At 35.6% G+C, this 17,357-nt stretch overlaps 1 protein-coding gene across 1 annotated transcript; it reads right to left on the reverse strand.

Annotated features, from left to right (window-relative positions):
• Positions 1 to 1,449: 1,449 nt before the first annotated feature.
• Positions 1,450 to 16,383, reverse strand: LOC142876901 (ankyrin repeat domain-containing protein 26-like). The gene is made up of 6 exons (XM_076011160.1): positions 16,176 to 16,383; positions 14,669 to 14,849; positions 11,636 to 12,595; positions 5,113 to 5,406; positions 4,001 to 4,218; positions 1,450 to 3,017 (listed from the first exon to the last, which is right to left on the reverse strand). The coding sequence occupies exons 1-6, from the start codon at positions 16,367 to 16,369 to the stop codon at positions 2,741 to 2,743; spliced, it is 2,124 nt and encodes a 707-aa protein (XP_075867275.1). The 5' UTR covers positions 16,370 to 16,383; the 3' UTR covers positions 1,450 to 2,740.
• Between the last annotated feature and the right edge of the window lie 974 nt (positions 16,384 to 17,357).

Raw genomic sequence — 17,357 nt, forward strand, 5'->3', positions numbered from 1 at the left:
TAGTGAATGGGTAAAAATTGAAAGCATTCCCGCTTAGAACAGGAACCAGGCAAGGTTGTCCACTATCTCTACTTCTATTCAACATAGTGCTGGAAGACCTCGTCAGAGCAATCAGACAAGAAAGGGGAATGAAGGGTGTCCAAATGGGGGAAGAAGAGGTCAAACTCTCACTCTTTGCTGATGATATGGTATTATATTTAGAAAATCCCATGGATTTAACCAAGAGACTCCCGAAACTAATAAATGAATTCAGTCTCAGGATACAAAATCAATGCACACAAATCAGTGGCATACACAAATGCCAATAACAGTCAAGCCAAAAATCAAATAAAGATGCAATACCTTTCATAACAGCACCAAAGAAAATTAAATATTTAGGAATATATTTAAGGAAGGAGGTGGGAGACACATACAGGAAGAACTACGGAATACTGAGAAAAGAAACTAGAGGATCTAAACATATGCAAATCCCTACCATGCTCATGGATTGGCAGAATCAATATTGTTAAAATGTCCATTCTACCTAAAGTGATTTACAGAATTAATGCAATCCCTATCAAAATTCCATCGTCATTCTTTACAGATTTAGAAAATCTACACTTCTTCTTTACAGATTTAGAAAATCTACACTTCTTCTTGAACCAGAGAAGACCTCGCATAGCCAAAGCAATCTTAAGCAAAAAGAACAAATTGAGAAGCATCAGTATGTCAGATTTCAAACTCTATTACAAGACTATAGTAATCAAAACAGCATGTGTTTGGCACAAGAACAGAGATATGGACCTTTGGAAGAGGATGGAGATATCAGATATAAAACTATCCTCATATTGTCATCTAATCTTAAACACAGCAGACAAAAGTATACATTGGGGACAGAATCTCTGTTCAATAGGTCATGCTGGGAAAACTGGATATCCACACACAGAAGATTGAAACTAGATCCTCACCTCTCACATAAATTGATTGACAACAGATAACAGACTTAAATCTAAGGCATGAAACCTTAAGAATTCTGGAAGAAAATGTTGGGAAGACTCTTTTAGACACCAGCCTTGGTAAAGAATTTATGAAGAAGACCCTGAAAGCAACCACGGCAGCAAAAAAAATAAACAAATTGGACCTGATCAAATTAAAAAGCTTCTGCACAGTCAAGGAAACTATCATTACAGCAAACAGACATCGCACACAATTGGAGAAAATGTTTGCTTTCTACACATCCAATAAAGGGCTGATAACAAGAATCTATATTGAACTTAAGAAAATCAACAAGAAAAAGAAATCAAACAACCCCATTAATAAATGAAGAAAGGACATGAACAAAAACTCTTCAAAGAAAGACAGACTAAAGGCAAGCAAATGTATAAAAAAGTGGTAAACATCTCTAATCATTAGGGAAATGCAAATCAAAACCACAATGAGATATCACCTAACTCCAGTGAGAATGGCCTCTATCAAAAAGTCCCCAAATAACTAATGCTGGCATGGATGTGGAGAGATTGGAACACTCATACACTGCTGGTGGGACTGCAAATTAGTACAACCCTTATGGAAAGTAATTTGGAGATACCTCAAAGATCTAAAAAATAGAAATACCATTTGATCCAGCAATCCCACTACTGAACATCTATCCAAAGGAACAAAAGACATTCTATAATAAAGACATCTGCACTCAAATGTTTATAGCAGCACAATTCAGAATTGCAAAGATGTGGAAACAACCCAAGTGCCCATCAACAAATAAGTGGATTAATATAATGTGGCATATGGATACCATGGAATACTACTCAACTACAAAAAACAATGGAGAACTAGCACCTCTTATATTATCCTGGATAGAGATGAAGCCCATCCTTTGAAGTGAGGTATCACAAAGATGGAAAAACATGCACCACATGTACTCGCCATCAAATTGGAACACTAAGGTGTTCACAATGTAGTAATACTCATTGGGTGCCATTCAGGTAGGGGGAGGGGGAGGGTAAACCCATAACTAATGGAAGCAGAACACACTGTTAAGGGGAAAGAACATGTTTGTAGCCCTCACTTGGGTGAGGCAAATTCATGACATGTAACCAAATGTTTGTACCCCCATAATTTCCTGAATTAAAAAATTCAAATATTTACTTGATTTAAGTATTTAAAAAGTGCTGCGAAATAGCCCATCAAAATTTTGCAGTGATTGAGAAAAAAATGCTGTAACATAGCAATTAAAGACATATTCTTATGTAGAAAATGATAAATATTTTAATTTAAAAAACTAATCTTAATGCTACAGGATAATTTAATTCATAAAATGTATTTATCTTGCATTGCTTTTAATAATAAATATCTATTTGTGGTTAAGTGCTTGGATGCCAGTCATTGACTTGTGATTAAGGGTGGAAAATTCAAGATGGTACAAAAAACTTTAAAAGTGTTATGAACCATAGCCAAACTAAAATCAATTAGAATGTAAGCCAAAGCACCTCTCAATATACTTTTAGTTATTAGACAATAACATTCAGTCTCTAAAATCTAACTTAAATGCAGCTTTTAAAGAAATTTCAAATGTGTCATTTTAGTTCCATATATTGAATAACGTTAATATATAGGTATCTCTTAAAAATAACAGTTGCAGGGACTTCAAGAAAATGGAAAATTTTAGCTTTCCTCTCTTCATTAACACAGATAATTACTACCTTTACTTATCAAGCATAGGTCATTTTAACAACACAGTATTTCACCAAATTAGAAACAAGAATTATATCAGAAATCTGAAACCCAAAGGAAAGAAGACAATATAACTAACTTCAGTCAAGTAGGTCTCCAAGCTGGTATCTGAAGTCCACGGGAATGAGGAAGAGAACGTTGAGTTTCCTCTTGAAGTAAATTCTCTGTGAACACCTAAGCCATTATGAAGAGTTCCAACAGAAGGCGACTCTATGCCTGTCTCCGTAGCTGGAGTGGGAAAGGAAGTTCCAGTATCCTGTGTCTCCACAACAACCTTGCTACTGAACGCTGCCAGTCTCTTAGTACTTCTGTGAAGATTGCAAAAGACACACATTTAGTATTTCATTTTTTCCTAAATGACTCCTAAATGATTGCATTTTTTAAAAAGGTACCATAAGAGTAAATGGAATTTCCCATTAGTGTTTTAACTGTGAAAATGAGTCATAGCATGTCTACTGTATGCAGTTTTATGATTGTTCTAAAGAAGTATGTGTGTGTATATATGTGTGTGTGTATATATAAAACTAGGGGAATTTTTTAAAAACAAGTAATTCAAGTAAAGCAAGGAGGGGAGAGAAATGTCTATTAATAATGTATGGCTTAACAGGTAACGCTTCCTGCCTCCTGGAATGGCTCTATTTACAAGATTCTTGAGGATGCCATTAGAAATACCTGTATTTACAAGGTAAATGATAATGAACATTATGAATGTGTTAGTTTGCTTGACTATAATAGCCATTTCTCCATGTACAAATATATCAAAACATCACGTTGTACTCTTAAATATAACCATAAAAGGATTATCCCTAAAAAAAGATAGAAATAACTGTATTTACTAAACCAATGTAAAGAAGTTCATTTACTGAATGCCAGAATGTGCCAAGAGTAGTCGTAGTAGTTGATTCTTTTGGTTGAAGTTGTAATCCTCCAAAAGTAGTTAAACTCTTAATATTTCTATAAGGAGAATGGTGACAAGCAATTGTATAACAATAATACTGTCTAAGTTATAAGGCTTGAAAAATATTTGCGGAAAGACTGTTAGGTAAGGTTAACTATATGATAATATTAAGGGGAAAAAAAGCTATATATAACCAAAAAAGAGGGAGAGACATAAACTGTCCTCGATTACCATTTTTAAATGTAGTTCATTTATTTAACATTGTTTTCCAAAATTATATTATCTAATTAGCTTTCACTTCCCACTGATCTCATGAACCTGTCTCATTAAAAAGCATACTTTCAAGGCAAATTAATGAACTTAACTTATTTTCTATTCCATATTTTGACTTACTTTTTCACTTTCTTCAAAAAGGATTTCCTAGCTTCTAATTCTACTTGATACAGGTGCTTATACTTTTCCACTTCAACATTATGGAAGGCTCCTTGAGAAGATTTCATGTTGGAGATTTCGGATTCCAGATTTTTAATTTTCACTGCCATATGACTTCTTATTGAAGTCAGATGATCCTCTCTTATCTGTTCTCTGTATTCTTCAGATGCTGCTTGTGCCTAAAACATATAAAAAGGACAAATTTTTAGTATCCTTTAACCTGAACAATTCCTGTATATTTGTTTCCTTTACTTTTGAATCAGAGAGCTATTTTATCTTGTCTGTTTATTTGTCTATATTTTAAGAGACAGTGTCTCTGTCTGTCACCGCAGCTGGAATGCTGTGGCCAGATCATAGTTCACTGCAGCCTCCAATTCCTGGGCTCAAACGATCCTCCAGACTCTGCCCTCCTGAGTAGCTGGGAATACACGTGTGCACCACCATGCCTGGCTAATTTTATTACTTTTTGTATAGATGGTATCTTATTATGATATCCAGACTTATCTCAAATTCTCGGTCTCAAGTGATACTCCCATGTTGACCACCCAAAATGCAAGAAGCACACCCATTCTCCAAGAGCAATTTTAAATATGTGACCAAAAAAGCTAAGGTTTAAAATATTGAACACGAATTATCGACTAAATTGATAATTTAATCAGAATTATAAAAAATTGAATCATTACTAAATTAGTACTCATGTATTCATTCTGATGATCCAAAGAATAATACAACAAATTTAAAGTGTAAAAAATTTAACAATATAACTTAAATGAAACTCTAGAGTACAGTATAATTTCTAAATCACAATTTTTTCTTTTCCTAATAGTATTGTTTTATACTAACTGGCCTTAATAATCAAATGATTCTCTAAGGAGCATAATATTCTCAATGATCAGTTTACTTACAATGATGATAGAGACTAAAAAATTTAAAGGGAGAAACAGATGCCACCTACCTTCTAGAAATCTACAAAACCAATTGCTATAAGGGAAGTAGAGGAAACACAAACAATGAATATATCACATTATCATCTGCAGTGAAATGAATGAAAGTGCATTTCACAATTAACTAACCTGCAAACATACATTGATTTCTTTTAATTTTTCTGTAACACACTGTGTTGCTCTTTCTTCAATCTCCTCCCTATACTTTTTAACTTCACCAACGTCTACCATGTTCTGTTCCATATGGTTTTTGAGGTCCAAATATTCTTCTTCCAGCTTCATGTTCTCTTTCTCTAGTATCTCACATTGTTCTTGCATTGCTTCCATAGATAATAATTCCTCTTGATCAACTTGATTCTCTGCATCTAGATATCGACATCTTGAACATACAGTTTCCAGTGATTCCATAAGATCATCATCAACCTTCATCAACCAAATAATATAGTTTAATAATGAAGGAAGTAGGCTGAGAATAGGGTATCACAAAACTAATAACACATTTTGAAATGCATTTAGCTTCAATAAAATGTTATCTGTACTTCAGTAGATTCTTAAAATATGGACATTTGAATTATTCAGAAAATCAAGAGCAAAGTTTAAACCACTGGGGGTCACAAAATATATACTTTAGTCTTGTCATCTTTTTCACACAACATTTACAGTTGATCTTAGGATATTTTCTATGATTAATTCAACTCTTTCCTCCTTAAACTCTCTTAGTAGAAAGTCTCATACCCATTCTTCCATCATTATTCCCCAAAATTTCTAAAGAAGTTTTAGGGACATTATGCTGAATTACTTTTATGAACTGCAAAGGTTTTATGCTAATTTAATTGCTTTACAAGGAGTAATGATTCCTAGAGTTACAAAGCAATCATATCTCAGTATAAAAGTTTAGTGACAAGATCTATACTTTTTTAAAAATAAAAATGCCTTAATTCAACAGCATTATCTTGTAATTTTTTGTTACTATACACAAAATAAGGTAGCATACCAAACAACAACAACAAACGAAAATACTTGCTGGGATTTTGGTGGTACCGAGTTGGAATAGATTACTTTCCTTTAGATGGAATAATGGTTTGATTTGTAACAGGTGAGTGAAGCAGTGCTTTGAAGACATGTCTACAAATTTTTTGACATAACTCCTATGAAATTCCCTCTCCTGAATATGAGTTAGCTATCATAACCAATTTCTAGTGACTATAATATGGCAGAAGTACTGTGTGACTTACAAGGTTAGGTTAGAAAATGTAATTCTGCTTCCACCTGACTTTTCCCCTCTGGGTAAGCTTTTCCTTAGAATCCAGCCATCATATTGTGAGGAAGCCCAAGCCACATGATGAATCCTTGTATAGGTATTCCAGCTGACTGCCCCAGCTAGAGTCCCAGCCAAAAAAGCCAGCTTCAATGGCCAGACATATGAATGAACATGCCTTTAAATGCGTGTAGTCCCCAGCTTCAAGTCACCACACCTGTTGCCACATGAAGAAATGAGCTGGCCCTACCTGCTTCACTAAAACTGAAGATTGTGAACAAAATAAATGTTTTGAGACACTGAATTTTGAGGTGATTTATTACATAGCAATAGATACTTGATACAGATACTGATACTAAATATGGGGTGCTGCCATTGAAAAAGAGCAGTAACAACTGTTAAAACATGTAAGATACCTCTGCACCATGAGGAAGGTAGAAGCTGAAAGGACCTAGATGTGAACAGGAATGAAAACCAAAAGACCTCCAAGGAGACTGTCAGTGGAAGCCTGATGGTTCCTGAAGAGGCTGGCAGGAAGGGTTTCAAGGACAGTGGACAAAATGATGCTAAAACCTGGAAGGAAAGGGCACTGCTGCTCCATAGCAGGTGAAAGTAAAATCAATGCAGGAGATAAGCTAAAGAAAATTAAATATCAAGGATCCAGAACTTCTGGATTCAATTATGTGTTTCCCATTTGCAGCCTGTCCACATGTTGATTTACCAAATACAGATGATTGCTGACTTACGATGATTCAAATCACAATTTTGTGACTTTATAATGTTACACTTGAGTACACCCATCTGGAATGGTGGTAGATCTTGCACTTGAAGCCTGAGCCTGATGCCATATTAAAGGACACTTCTGGGTGGTTATTGAGCAGCAATTGATGCATTTTTGAAGTAGGAGGAATATAAACAACAACAAAAAAATGTAGCCAGAGGACAGATTGTGCTGGTTTCAAAACATTTCCATTTATTCTTTAATATTCATCCCATAGACAGACACATCATCAAGATAGTTGAGGAAGGCACCCAGAACTTGCATCCTCCACAGATAAGAACCAAAACAATTAGATGACCACACCTTGAACAAAGCCTCTAAGACAGAACTCTGTAATTCAGCAGGGAAGCAACAGCAACATTTGGAGTCAAAGAGGGAAAGGAAGGGAAGAAGCCACTCCAGGTGGGATCAGCTCAGAGCCAGGACAGACTCCCCATTGTGGGGAATAGGGAAGGGAATGAATCCCAGTGATCCACATTCCCCCAAGGACAACCCAAGCCATAGGGAGCCCTCAGCCCTCACAGGCCCTGAACTGAGCATAGGGAGCTGCCTGGAGTCCATGTGATTTCATTGCTCCTCAGAGGCAATTCATGCTGAGTACTACTCACTCTCTGAGGGAGTGCAGTACCGTGCCATGTTAACAGCCCAATCCTCACTGGCCTACATCCTGTCCTGGGGGCTCAACAGCCCCCACATGTCCTCCCTGGTATCCCACTGACATCCAACTATGTTCCTATCGAGGGTTATAACGTCATGTACCTGCTGAACCAAGCAGTGCAGATGGGCTCCAAACTTTAGATCACACACCACCCTAACATCCCCTGAGAATTAGCTGGTCTAGCCCATGAGGGAAGCTGCCCAAGGACAAAGGATGCCTCAGTGCATGTGCACCAGAGCTAGAGAGCCACCTGACTGAGGCCACTGACTATGAAAGCAACTCTGCCTACTCCAGAGGCAGGGCCATGGTGCACTTGTGCACAACTTCAAGGGACCAAGGATTGGCTAGTTCATATGTACCATCAAGAAGCCTGAGAACCAGCCTACCTAACCTGCTGTGGCTGGCACCTGCATGTGCCATATGAGAGCCTGAAAACAAGGCCAACTAAGGAGGAGGAGTGCCTTTGCTACTCTTCCAGCTGCACTCACAAATGCCTCCCAGTGCTCTGAGATCAGCTCGCCCCTCCTAGGCTAGCACACATTCTGGGGCCAGAGAGTGGGCCTGTGCCATGTGCCACCACTACCATGGCACCCACAGCCTGGGGGCCTGAGGATTGGCCACACCACATGCTGCTTCCAGTGCCCATGTACACTGTCCAGGAGCCTGAGGACAATCCTACTGTCCAGCACACAATTCAGGAGCCTAAGGACAACCCTGCCAAGCTGGCCACTGCTGACAGCTCCTACACATGACCTCAGCAAACCTATGGGCAGGCCTGCCCACCCCACTGCCATAAGTACCCACCCAAATGTACCAACCAGGGGCCCAGGGACTGGCCAAGCACTGCTATCGTAACATTGCTGACACAAGTGCCACCCAGGAGTCCACTACTGCCATCACTGGTTCTGCTGCACACCCCCACAAGGAGGCCCATAGATCAGAACCCTGCCACCACTAATACATACCTATACAGTTGGGGTGTGTGTCCCAAGAATAATGTCTTAGTGCTATAGAGAAAAACCAGGTACCAGGTCAGAAGAACATCTATTGTGAACTGAAAGATGCTGTATTATCTCAGTTTGCAATGAGGAAAGCTGAAGCTAAGCTTCTCTTTCCTAGGTAGCAAAAATCTATAAATAATTCTATGAATTATAATGACTTAATAAAACATAATGCAGTGAATAACAGACTCAGTCAGCAGAGCCTGTGATCAAGATTTTATGGAAATCGGATACAAGAAGTAGTCTCTAGGTCACAGATTAAAGTTTGAATGAAAGGTCAAAATAAAGAACAGATTCTGCCCTTGTAAGCCTGACTTCCCATCATGTCATGGAGTCAGCAAGGCATAAGCTGGCCAGAGGCTCCTTCAAAAAGCAAAAAGTGAAGTTAAATACTTTCCACTACACTGACTTCTTACTATAAGACAACTGGTAATATGCAACATGATTAAAAAAAGAGCTCTTGTAAAATTTGATTTGCTGTTGGCATAAGGATAGACATAGATCAATGATTTGAATTATTAATCAAAAAATGAACCCTCATATTTACAATCAAATGATTGTCAAAAAGGGTTACAAACCAATTAAATGGGAAAAGTACATTCTTCAACAACTGATGCTGGGAAAACTGCATATCCACATGCATTAGAATAAAGTTGGACTCCCTCCAAAGACCATATCTAAAATTTATCTATAAATATAACAGCTAAAGGTAAAAGCTAAAACTATAAAACCTTTAGAAGAAAACAGAAGCATAATTCTGTGTGACTGCATTTGGCAGTGACTTCTTAGTTATAATACCAAAAGAAAAAACAGATTAACTCAACTTCATCAAAATTGATAACTTCTGTGCTTAAAGACATACCATTAAGAAAGTGGTATGAGACTTTCTTAGAAACTCAGACTTGTGGGAGGAGGAGGGAAAGGGCATTTATTGAAACCTTAAAATTTGTACCCCCATAGTATGCCGAAATAAAAAAAAAAAAAGAAAGTGGAAAGGTAAATCACTGAGAGGGAGGATACAGGATATATAAAGATCTCTTATAATTCATAAATAAAAAGAAAGCCCAATTTAAAAGTAGGCAAAGGATGTAAATGGACATTTCTCCATAGAAGATATATAGATGGCTAATAACCACATAAAAAAATGCTTAGCATCATTCCTCATTAATCAAAGCCACAATGAGGCATTATTTCACATCACTGGGATGGAATCTTCTTTCAATCAAAAAGATAGAAAATAGTACTGATAAGTATATAGGAAAATTAGAACCCTCGTACAATGTTTACGGCAATGTGAAATGGCACAGCCACTTTGGAAAATATACTGGCAGCCCCTCAAAAGGTTAAGAATAGAGTTTTCATATGACCCAGCAATTTGACTCCTAAGTACATACCTAACTGAAATGGAAAGATATGCATACATAAAAACTGCATATGAAAGTTCACAGAACCATTATTAATAATAGCCACAAAATGGAAATAACCCAAAGGTCCATCAACCAATGAATGGATCAATAAAATATGTGGAATATCCATGCAATGAAATATTACTCAGCAGTAAGACATTAAGCACTGATACATTTTTGCAGAATGGCTGAATAGAAGCATTTCCAGTACAACTTATCCACATAGAAGAACCAAAATAGTGTGTAGACAATCACACTTTGAATATATTACACAAAAGGGAACACAGGAGTTCAACAGAAAAGTGAAAGGAAATTAAAAATTCTGGGAAGCACAAGGAACATAAGCAGCCCATAGGGCCAGGGCCAGCTGAAAACTGGGAGTGAATCCACAATGCAGGAGAAGGTGATTGAGTTTCCTCCTGTGGTCCATGTGCCCCCTGGGGAATCACATAATCCAGGTCACGGGAGAGCACCTTGAACCTCCCAAGCTCCAAATGTAACTTAGGGAGCAGCCAGAAGAGTGTGAGAGGAAATAAAAACAATGGGGTATTTAGGGCTACATTGTTCTGCATGGACTAGACAAGTGCTGAAGTGTAAGGTCAGGGAGAAAGCTTCATGAAGAAGAGGACATTGTGTGGCAGGTCTGAATAAATGAGGTCAGATGAACAGAAACTGAAAAGGCAGAAGGACAGCATGAGTACTGCAGAGAGATGTTGAAATCAGCCCAGTTAACTGAGAGGATAAAATCCAATGGCAGGGAAGTAATAACATATGTCCACACAGTGACTTGGAAATTAAGGTTCATAGTCACATAATTCATAATAGCCAAAAAGTAGAAGCAACCTAAAGGTCCACCAGCTAATGAATGGGTAAGTGGTACAGCCATACAATAAAATATTCCTCAACAATAAAAAGAAATGAAGTGTTGACATATGTGACAGCACAGATGATCCCTGAAACATCATGCTAAGTTGAAGGAAGCCCTTCCGAAAGTAAGATATTATATGACTATTTTAATGAAATGTTCAGAACAAGCAAATCTATGCAGACAAAAAGTACACAATGGTTTTCTAGAAAGGGGAAGGTGCAGAGATAAGGGGGAGCAGTTCATCTCTAAAACCTGGACTTAACTGTCAAAATAACCCACATAATGGAATCTTAACTTCAAAATCCTCATTTCAGATAGGAACATTTCCATTTCTCTCCTTGGTCATGGTCTTAAAATGTAGCAACATAAAGATATCAAAACGGTATTTTCAGCACTATAAGTCTCCATTATTAATATTAGTTTATATCTATTGAAAATTTGTAAATTAACCTCATAAAATCTCATAGGTGACACAATGTCTTTACTCAAAGTAAAGCATTTCTCAGCTCTAACTATTATTAGCTGGAAACAAGGTACATTTCCAAGCTGGTATTGCAAATACATTTATCATCTAAGTATTTTTATATTCAACCAGATTCAAGGTTTGGCTACAACCAAATATATTACTTTAAATTTTCTTTCTAGAATTTTGAAAAATATGTATCTTTCTTGATACTTACTTCTTCTGCTTTCCCTTTTTCATGTCGATACAGTCTTTCATTTAATTCATTAAATTCATTGATTAAGGAGTTTAATCTGTCTTCTACTGGAAGATTTTGGTTTCCACTCTCAGTTTGAAGGTTTTTCGCAAGATCATAAAATTGACCTTGCATGTTAATTACTGCCTTGTCCTTATGGTTAGCTTTGTTTTCAGCACCTTCCAGTTGCTGGCCAAGCAATATGTTTTCACTTTCTGGTGGAGATACTCTCTCCTCTAGAGATTCCTGCTTTGCAAGGGATTTCTTCACTTGACCGTCTTCATTTCCACACCTTTGTTCCATTTCCTTGCTTCCACACTCTGTCTGTTCTAGGTCTCTTGGTATACATTCTAAAACTGAAGTCTTTTCTGCAAGAACATCTCTTGTGTGACGGAGTTCATTTTCTAGGCTGTTGATTTTATTTTCAGCTTTAGAAAGGTTTTGAGAAAGAATCTCCTTGTTTTCTTTTAGATAAGATACATAAAAGTTAATTTTGTCCTTTAAATAAACTGATTCATTTCTTGATCTTTCCAGAGCAAATTCTAGGTGTCTTCTGGATGCCTTAGTTTGATCAAGGTCATATACAGTAGTGGTCAGTCGAGAACGGTATGATTCCAGTTCTGTTTGCAGTCTTTCCTTGTTTTGTCTTTCATTCTCCAGTTGAGCATTTAGGATTGCGTTTTCAGATACCAGAAGGGCAAGCTGTCCAACATACTGAGGTATTGTGTTTGCTATTGTTTCCCCAGTCTGTTGTATGGTCATTTCAAGGTTCTCATTCTTGTACAATTCTTGTATAATTTTAATAGCCTTGAAATATTTCTCTTCCTTTTCCTGGTTCTGCATTTGTGTTCTGTCTCTTTCCATTCTTGGCATGGCAGTTTGTTCCTGCAACATGCAATTCTGATGCAACAGATCTTGTTCTTTTTCATAACTCTGAGACATCTAAGTAATACAAAGGAAACTTTTAATTAGTACTGAAAACAATGACATATCATGATTTCCTCTGAAATTAAAGGAGAATCTGCCCATTTATACAACAAAAGGGTTACAATAAGTGGAAGTCCAACTAGAAAAAGAAGTTAGATCAAAACCTTACACTTTATACAGCATAAATGCCCAAAAGTTAAAAAAGTTATTTTAAGACAATGAATTTATGAAAGTAAAAGTGAAACCATCAGAGAATTTTTAAGAATCTCAAAATGGAACAGTCTTTTTCTGAATTATAACAGACTCAAAGGCACAAAATGAAAGATATATAAATCTGACTACAGTAAAAAACTGTATTTATACTCCAATATCTAACCTATGCATTACTCCATAGTAGGAGCCTTAGCTCTGCATATATTCAGACAGATAAAATTTCCTTATAGATATTTTACTTTTCTAACATTTCATATTCAGTTATAAGAATTACACTGATTGATAAATGATATATATCTAGGCATTGAACTACACCACGTCTACATACATCAATGTACTCAGTTATCACAATTCTAAAAAGGAGAGGTTAAAAATATGAGCAAGCTGTAGGATTCCTTCTAGGTCTTCTGACTCCCCTTCTAGCAAGTTACAGTTAATATTTTCATGTAAACATATAAACAGAAAGGAAACCTTTTATTTCAAAACACCAGTAGTAAATAAGATAAAATTTATAGACCTCTTCTTAGAAAGTCAAGACTTGCCATTGCAGTAGCCATTGTTTCCTCTTTATGTTTGAAACAGTCATCAATGTAAAAATACACTCAACTATTTTACTGGGAACAAAATACTTATCAAGAAATTCTCACTAAGTAGATATTATGGGATATTATTGTTTGCAAAGCCTCTTTGTACTAAAATAAGATACTGCTTGGTACAAACTGTTACTCTTCTCAAAAGCGAGGAGAATGACATCCCAAATATGGTGTCTGAACTGGTTGCCCTTTTTCTTCTTACCTATTGGTGGAAGTAATAAACTAATCTTTCTATTAACACATCAAGGGGATAAAATCACTTCCCCAAATAAGAACATATATTGTTAGTAGCAAAGGCTGAGATTATGGAAAAGATCATCAATTCCTATGAATAACCATAAAAGCCTCTCCTTTGCACGAGGCCATGTGACTTTCAATGACTTGACTGTTGCAGAGAAACGGAGTTGAATTGAAAATAGTATTTTTTATCCAATGGGACAAAAATCCAACACACACACACACACACACACACAGAGAGAGAGAGCTAAAAATCCTCTACATTTTCTAAAATGCATATAGTTGGATTTTTAAATATTAATATATACATAAATATTACTGCATACACACATATATTAGAAAATTACTAAATAAAATACTTCTGAATTCATTTTCTTTAAAACCATTTCTGTCTCCTTCTGTTTGCAATGGTGATGGGCCAGAATCCCATCTTGCAATAGCCCAGCATTCTGTTCTTGGTGAAGCTGCCTCTGAGTCTCATTGTACTTTTGTGCAAGCTAGAGAGATACATTAAGTTTTTGGTGTAATAGCATCAGGAAAAGAAAAAAAAGACAGTCTAAGACCTTAAGAGCATAACCTTTAATAAAATTGTTAAAAGGAAATAGCCTATTGAAACACAAGGACCTTTACCTCTCAAGAATTACTCAAATTTTAATTGAACAAATGGCAGCTAAAAGAGTAAGAGTTTTAAATAAAGGTAGATACAGTATTATGAAAAAATCTTTACAAAACATTAAACTAGTTTAATTATAGTTTCAAAGCTGTTTAGACTGTATTGTATACTAATATAAAAATACCTAAATTAACATTGTAGTTAGTGAGTAAACTCAACTTACCCTCCATTCCTTCATGCATGAAACATATACTGACCATCTATTAGATACCAACATTTAAAATAAATAATTTTAGGTAAAAATGTCATAGATCATTTTAAGATGACTTTTGTTTTAAACCTAAATAATATATATTGAATCAAATGGATATTATAAGTAATATTGGTGACATAACATTAAAAATATAAATTTTTTACCAAAGATTAATTTACCTCATACAAATCATTTCTTAATATACCCATTTCTGTGTTTCGTGTTTTCAGAAACTGTTCAAGTTGTTCTCTCACTTCAACTTCTTTCCTATATTCCTCTGCTTTTCTTCTTAATTCTTCCCGAGTGTTTTCAGATAACATGTCAGCATTTCTTCTCTCCTCTTCTTCTTTTAAGTTAAATCTGCAGTTAAATATGCTTATCTTTTAAAATTCGTTTTATTAGAAAATAAAAGATTCATTTTATGATCTGCTGCTTCATATGTTGGTCTATTATCCTAATAAAATTTCTATGTCCTTGAATTTTTTTTTCTAATTCTCATGTTTTCAGTTTCTCACTTTAATCTCTTCCAAAAGACTTGAAAAGTACTGATGAAAGAACTCTCTGCTAATTGGTAAGTTTCTGTTACTGGTAACTCTGGCAAATATTATGGAAAGGAATATTGGAAATGATTCAGTAAAGTTACAAGTTAAAAATTACCTTTTTTCACACAATCATAATTACTTCTCACTTAGGGCAGATCATTTAGAGTTAACTAATTAGAAAAAATGTTACTGTTTATAAACAAGTTTATACATTCAATAGAAACAAATTTTCATGTTCATGAAATATTATAGGTATCCCTAACAATAATTTACAGTGTAAGACAGCACCTTCAGATGTCATTCATGCAACATGTATGTACAGATTACTATAATCCAAGACTATCCTAAGGAGTCTAACATTTGTTATACCAGACCTTTTACATTTCTTTTTCTTGGGAGGTAACACATTTAAATTATCTTGTCCATTGTTATATATTTTATAAATAATTTTAAAGTTCCCTTTGGAACAAGATAGGATCTAATATTTAATTAAACAATAAAGGATAATTTGTATTTTCAACATAGAATTTTGAATTAATTTTATCTGTGTATGAGAGATGTTGAAGGAACTAGTCAGTAATCACTTTCCATGTTATTTTTTCATCCATGGATAATCAGAATAAAACTGTGTAAAATGTTCAAAAATTATTCTGGCTTGAGAAAAATGGCCATTTCACATTCTATTGAATTGTAAATTAATACAAACTTTCTTCAGAAAAAAATAAATATTGATCAAAGATCTTTTATAAAATGTTTCTATCCTTTAACCAAATATTGAAGAATTTATTCAAAGTAAATAATTAAAAATTGGGAAAGATTTATATCAAAACTGTGCTTTGTAGCATTCATTATAATAAAATAATTTTTTAAAACCCAAAATGTAATTTCATCACTAATGAGGTTTCATATGGTGGACTTCTATATAGCCATTAAAAAAGACTTCAAAGAGTATGCATTTCATTATTAGTAGATGTATTCACAGTTAAGAACTTATTGTATTATTTTGAAGAATTTTACATTCTATGACACCAAAATTTTACCCCATTAAACCTCAGAAAGTAAGTCAGAGAGTACTCAAATTCTCCCACATATTTTTGGTATACAATAAACAGTACAAACATTCTTTAAAACTAGGATATCATACCTCAAACTACACAGTTCATGCTCCCATACAACTTTTTGATGCTCTAACTGTGATTTTATTTCTTTTGTTTCACAGATCTCCTCTTGTAGGACTCTAATCATGTTTTCCATCTTTTTAACTTTTACTGTAAGTCTTTCACAGTGATCGTTTTTAAGTTCTACTTCTCTAGCACATGAAAGAACTGCATCTTGCATTCTCAAGAAGCTAGCAGAATCTGTTTAGGGAGAAAAAAAGATAGACATAAAACATATGAGTACTCTTGCATATAAAGGACTGTATATTTAACATTCACCCATTCATACACTAAACAAATATATACTGAGTGCCTACAAAGTGGAAGACATTATACTCAGCTCCACAGATAAAACAGACATCTGTTCTTATTTAAATGCTTACAATGTGGTGAAGAACAAAGACAAAATAAGTGACAATTATAAATTCAGATAGATACTGTAAGAAAACTGAGTTCTTTGATCACATAAGAAAAACTGATCTACACTGGGCCCAGGGAAGCTTTCTCTGAGGAAGAGGTGGCTCTGCTGAGAAAGGATGGAAAGAAAGCGATCAAAAGGGGAGAAGGAAAACATTCTATGGACTGTGCCAAAGCTCCGCTGCAATCTTCTTCCAGCCAAGTTAGAGTAACAAGGGCTGACTGCCTTTATTACCTGAAAGCACCAAAACGAAACAGATAAGGGACATTAAACAATGATTTTCAAGACAGTGGACTTCAGGCAATGAAGACTAGGATCCCTGAAAGAAAGGAAACAAGTGAAGTAAGCATTCTGAATGCCCCAGCTCTCTGCCTTGACACATGTTCCAGGCCATGACTAAGGGAAGAAAAAACCTCAGGTAGAATCTTCCAGACTCCCTGAGTTGAGGTGATGAAGCTGAGTCTGGTAAAACCAAGGCAGACAGAGATCACAGGACAGAACACAGGAGAGGAGAGAGCAGCATAGGGAAAGAAACCTGGAGATCTGCAGAGATCCTCTGTTGGGTATTTAGCAGAGTAATGAACAGTGCATGTGTGCTAGGAAACTACCTAAGACCAAGGGGCAAAAACAATGAAAAGAAATAGAGGAAACCATGCCTGGTGTTCACACACAGTGCCAGGAAGAGTGGCCACCCCATGAGCCAGGCTGGGAAAAAATCATACCATCAATGAACAATCAAATTAAAATTTTA

Source organism: Microcebus murinus, chromosome 16 (assembly GCF_040939455.1).
Source record: "Microcebus murinus isolate Inina chromosome 16, M.murinus_Inina_mat1.0, whole genome shotgun sequence".
Classification (NCBI taxonomy): Eukaryota; Metazoa; Chordata; class Mammalia; order Primates; family Cheirogaleidae; genus Microcebus; species Microcebus murinus.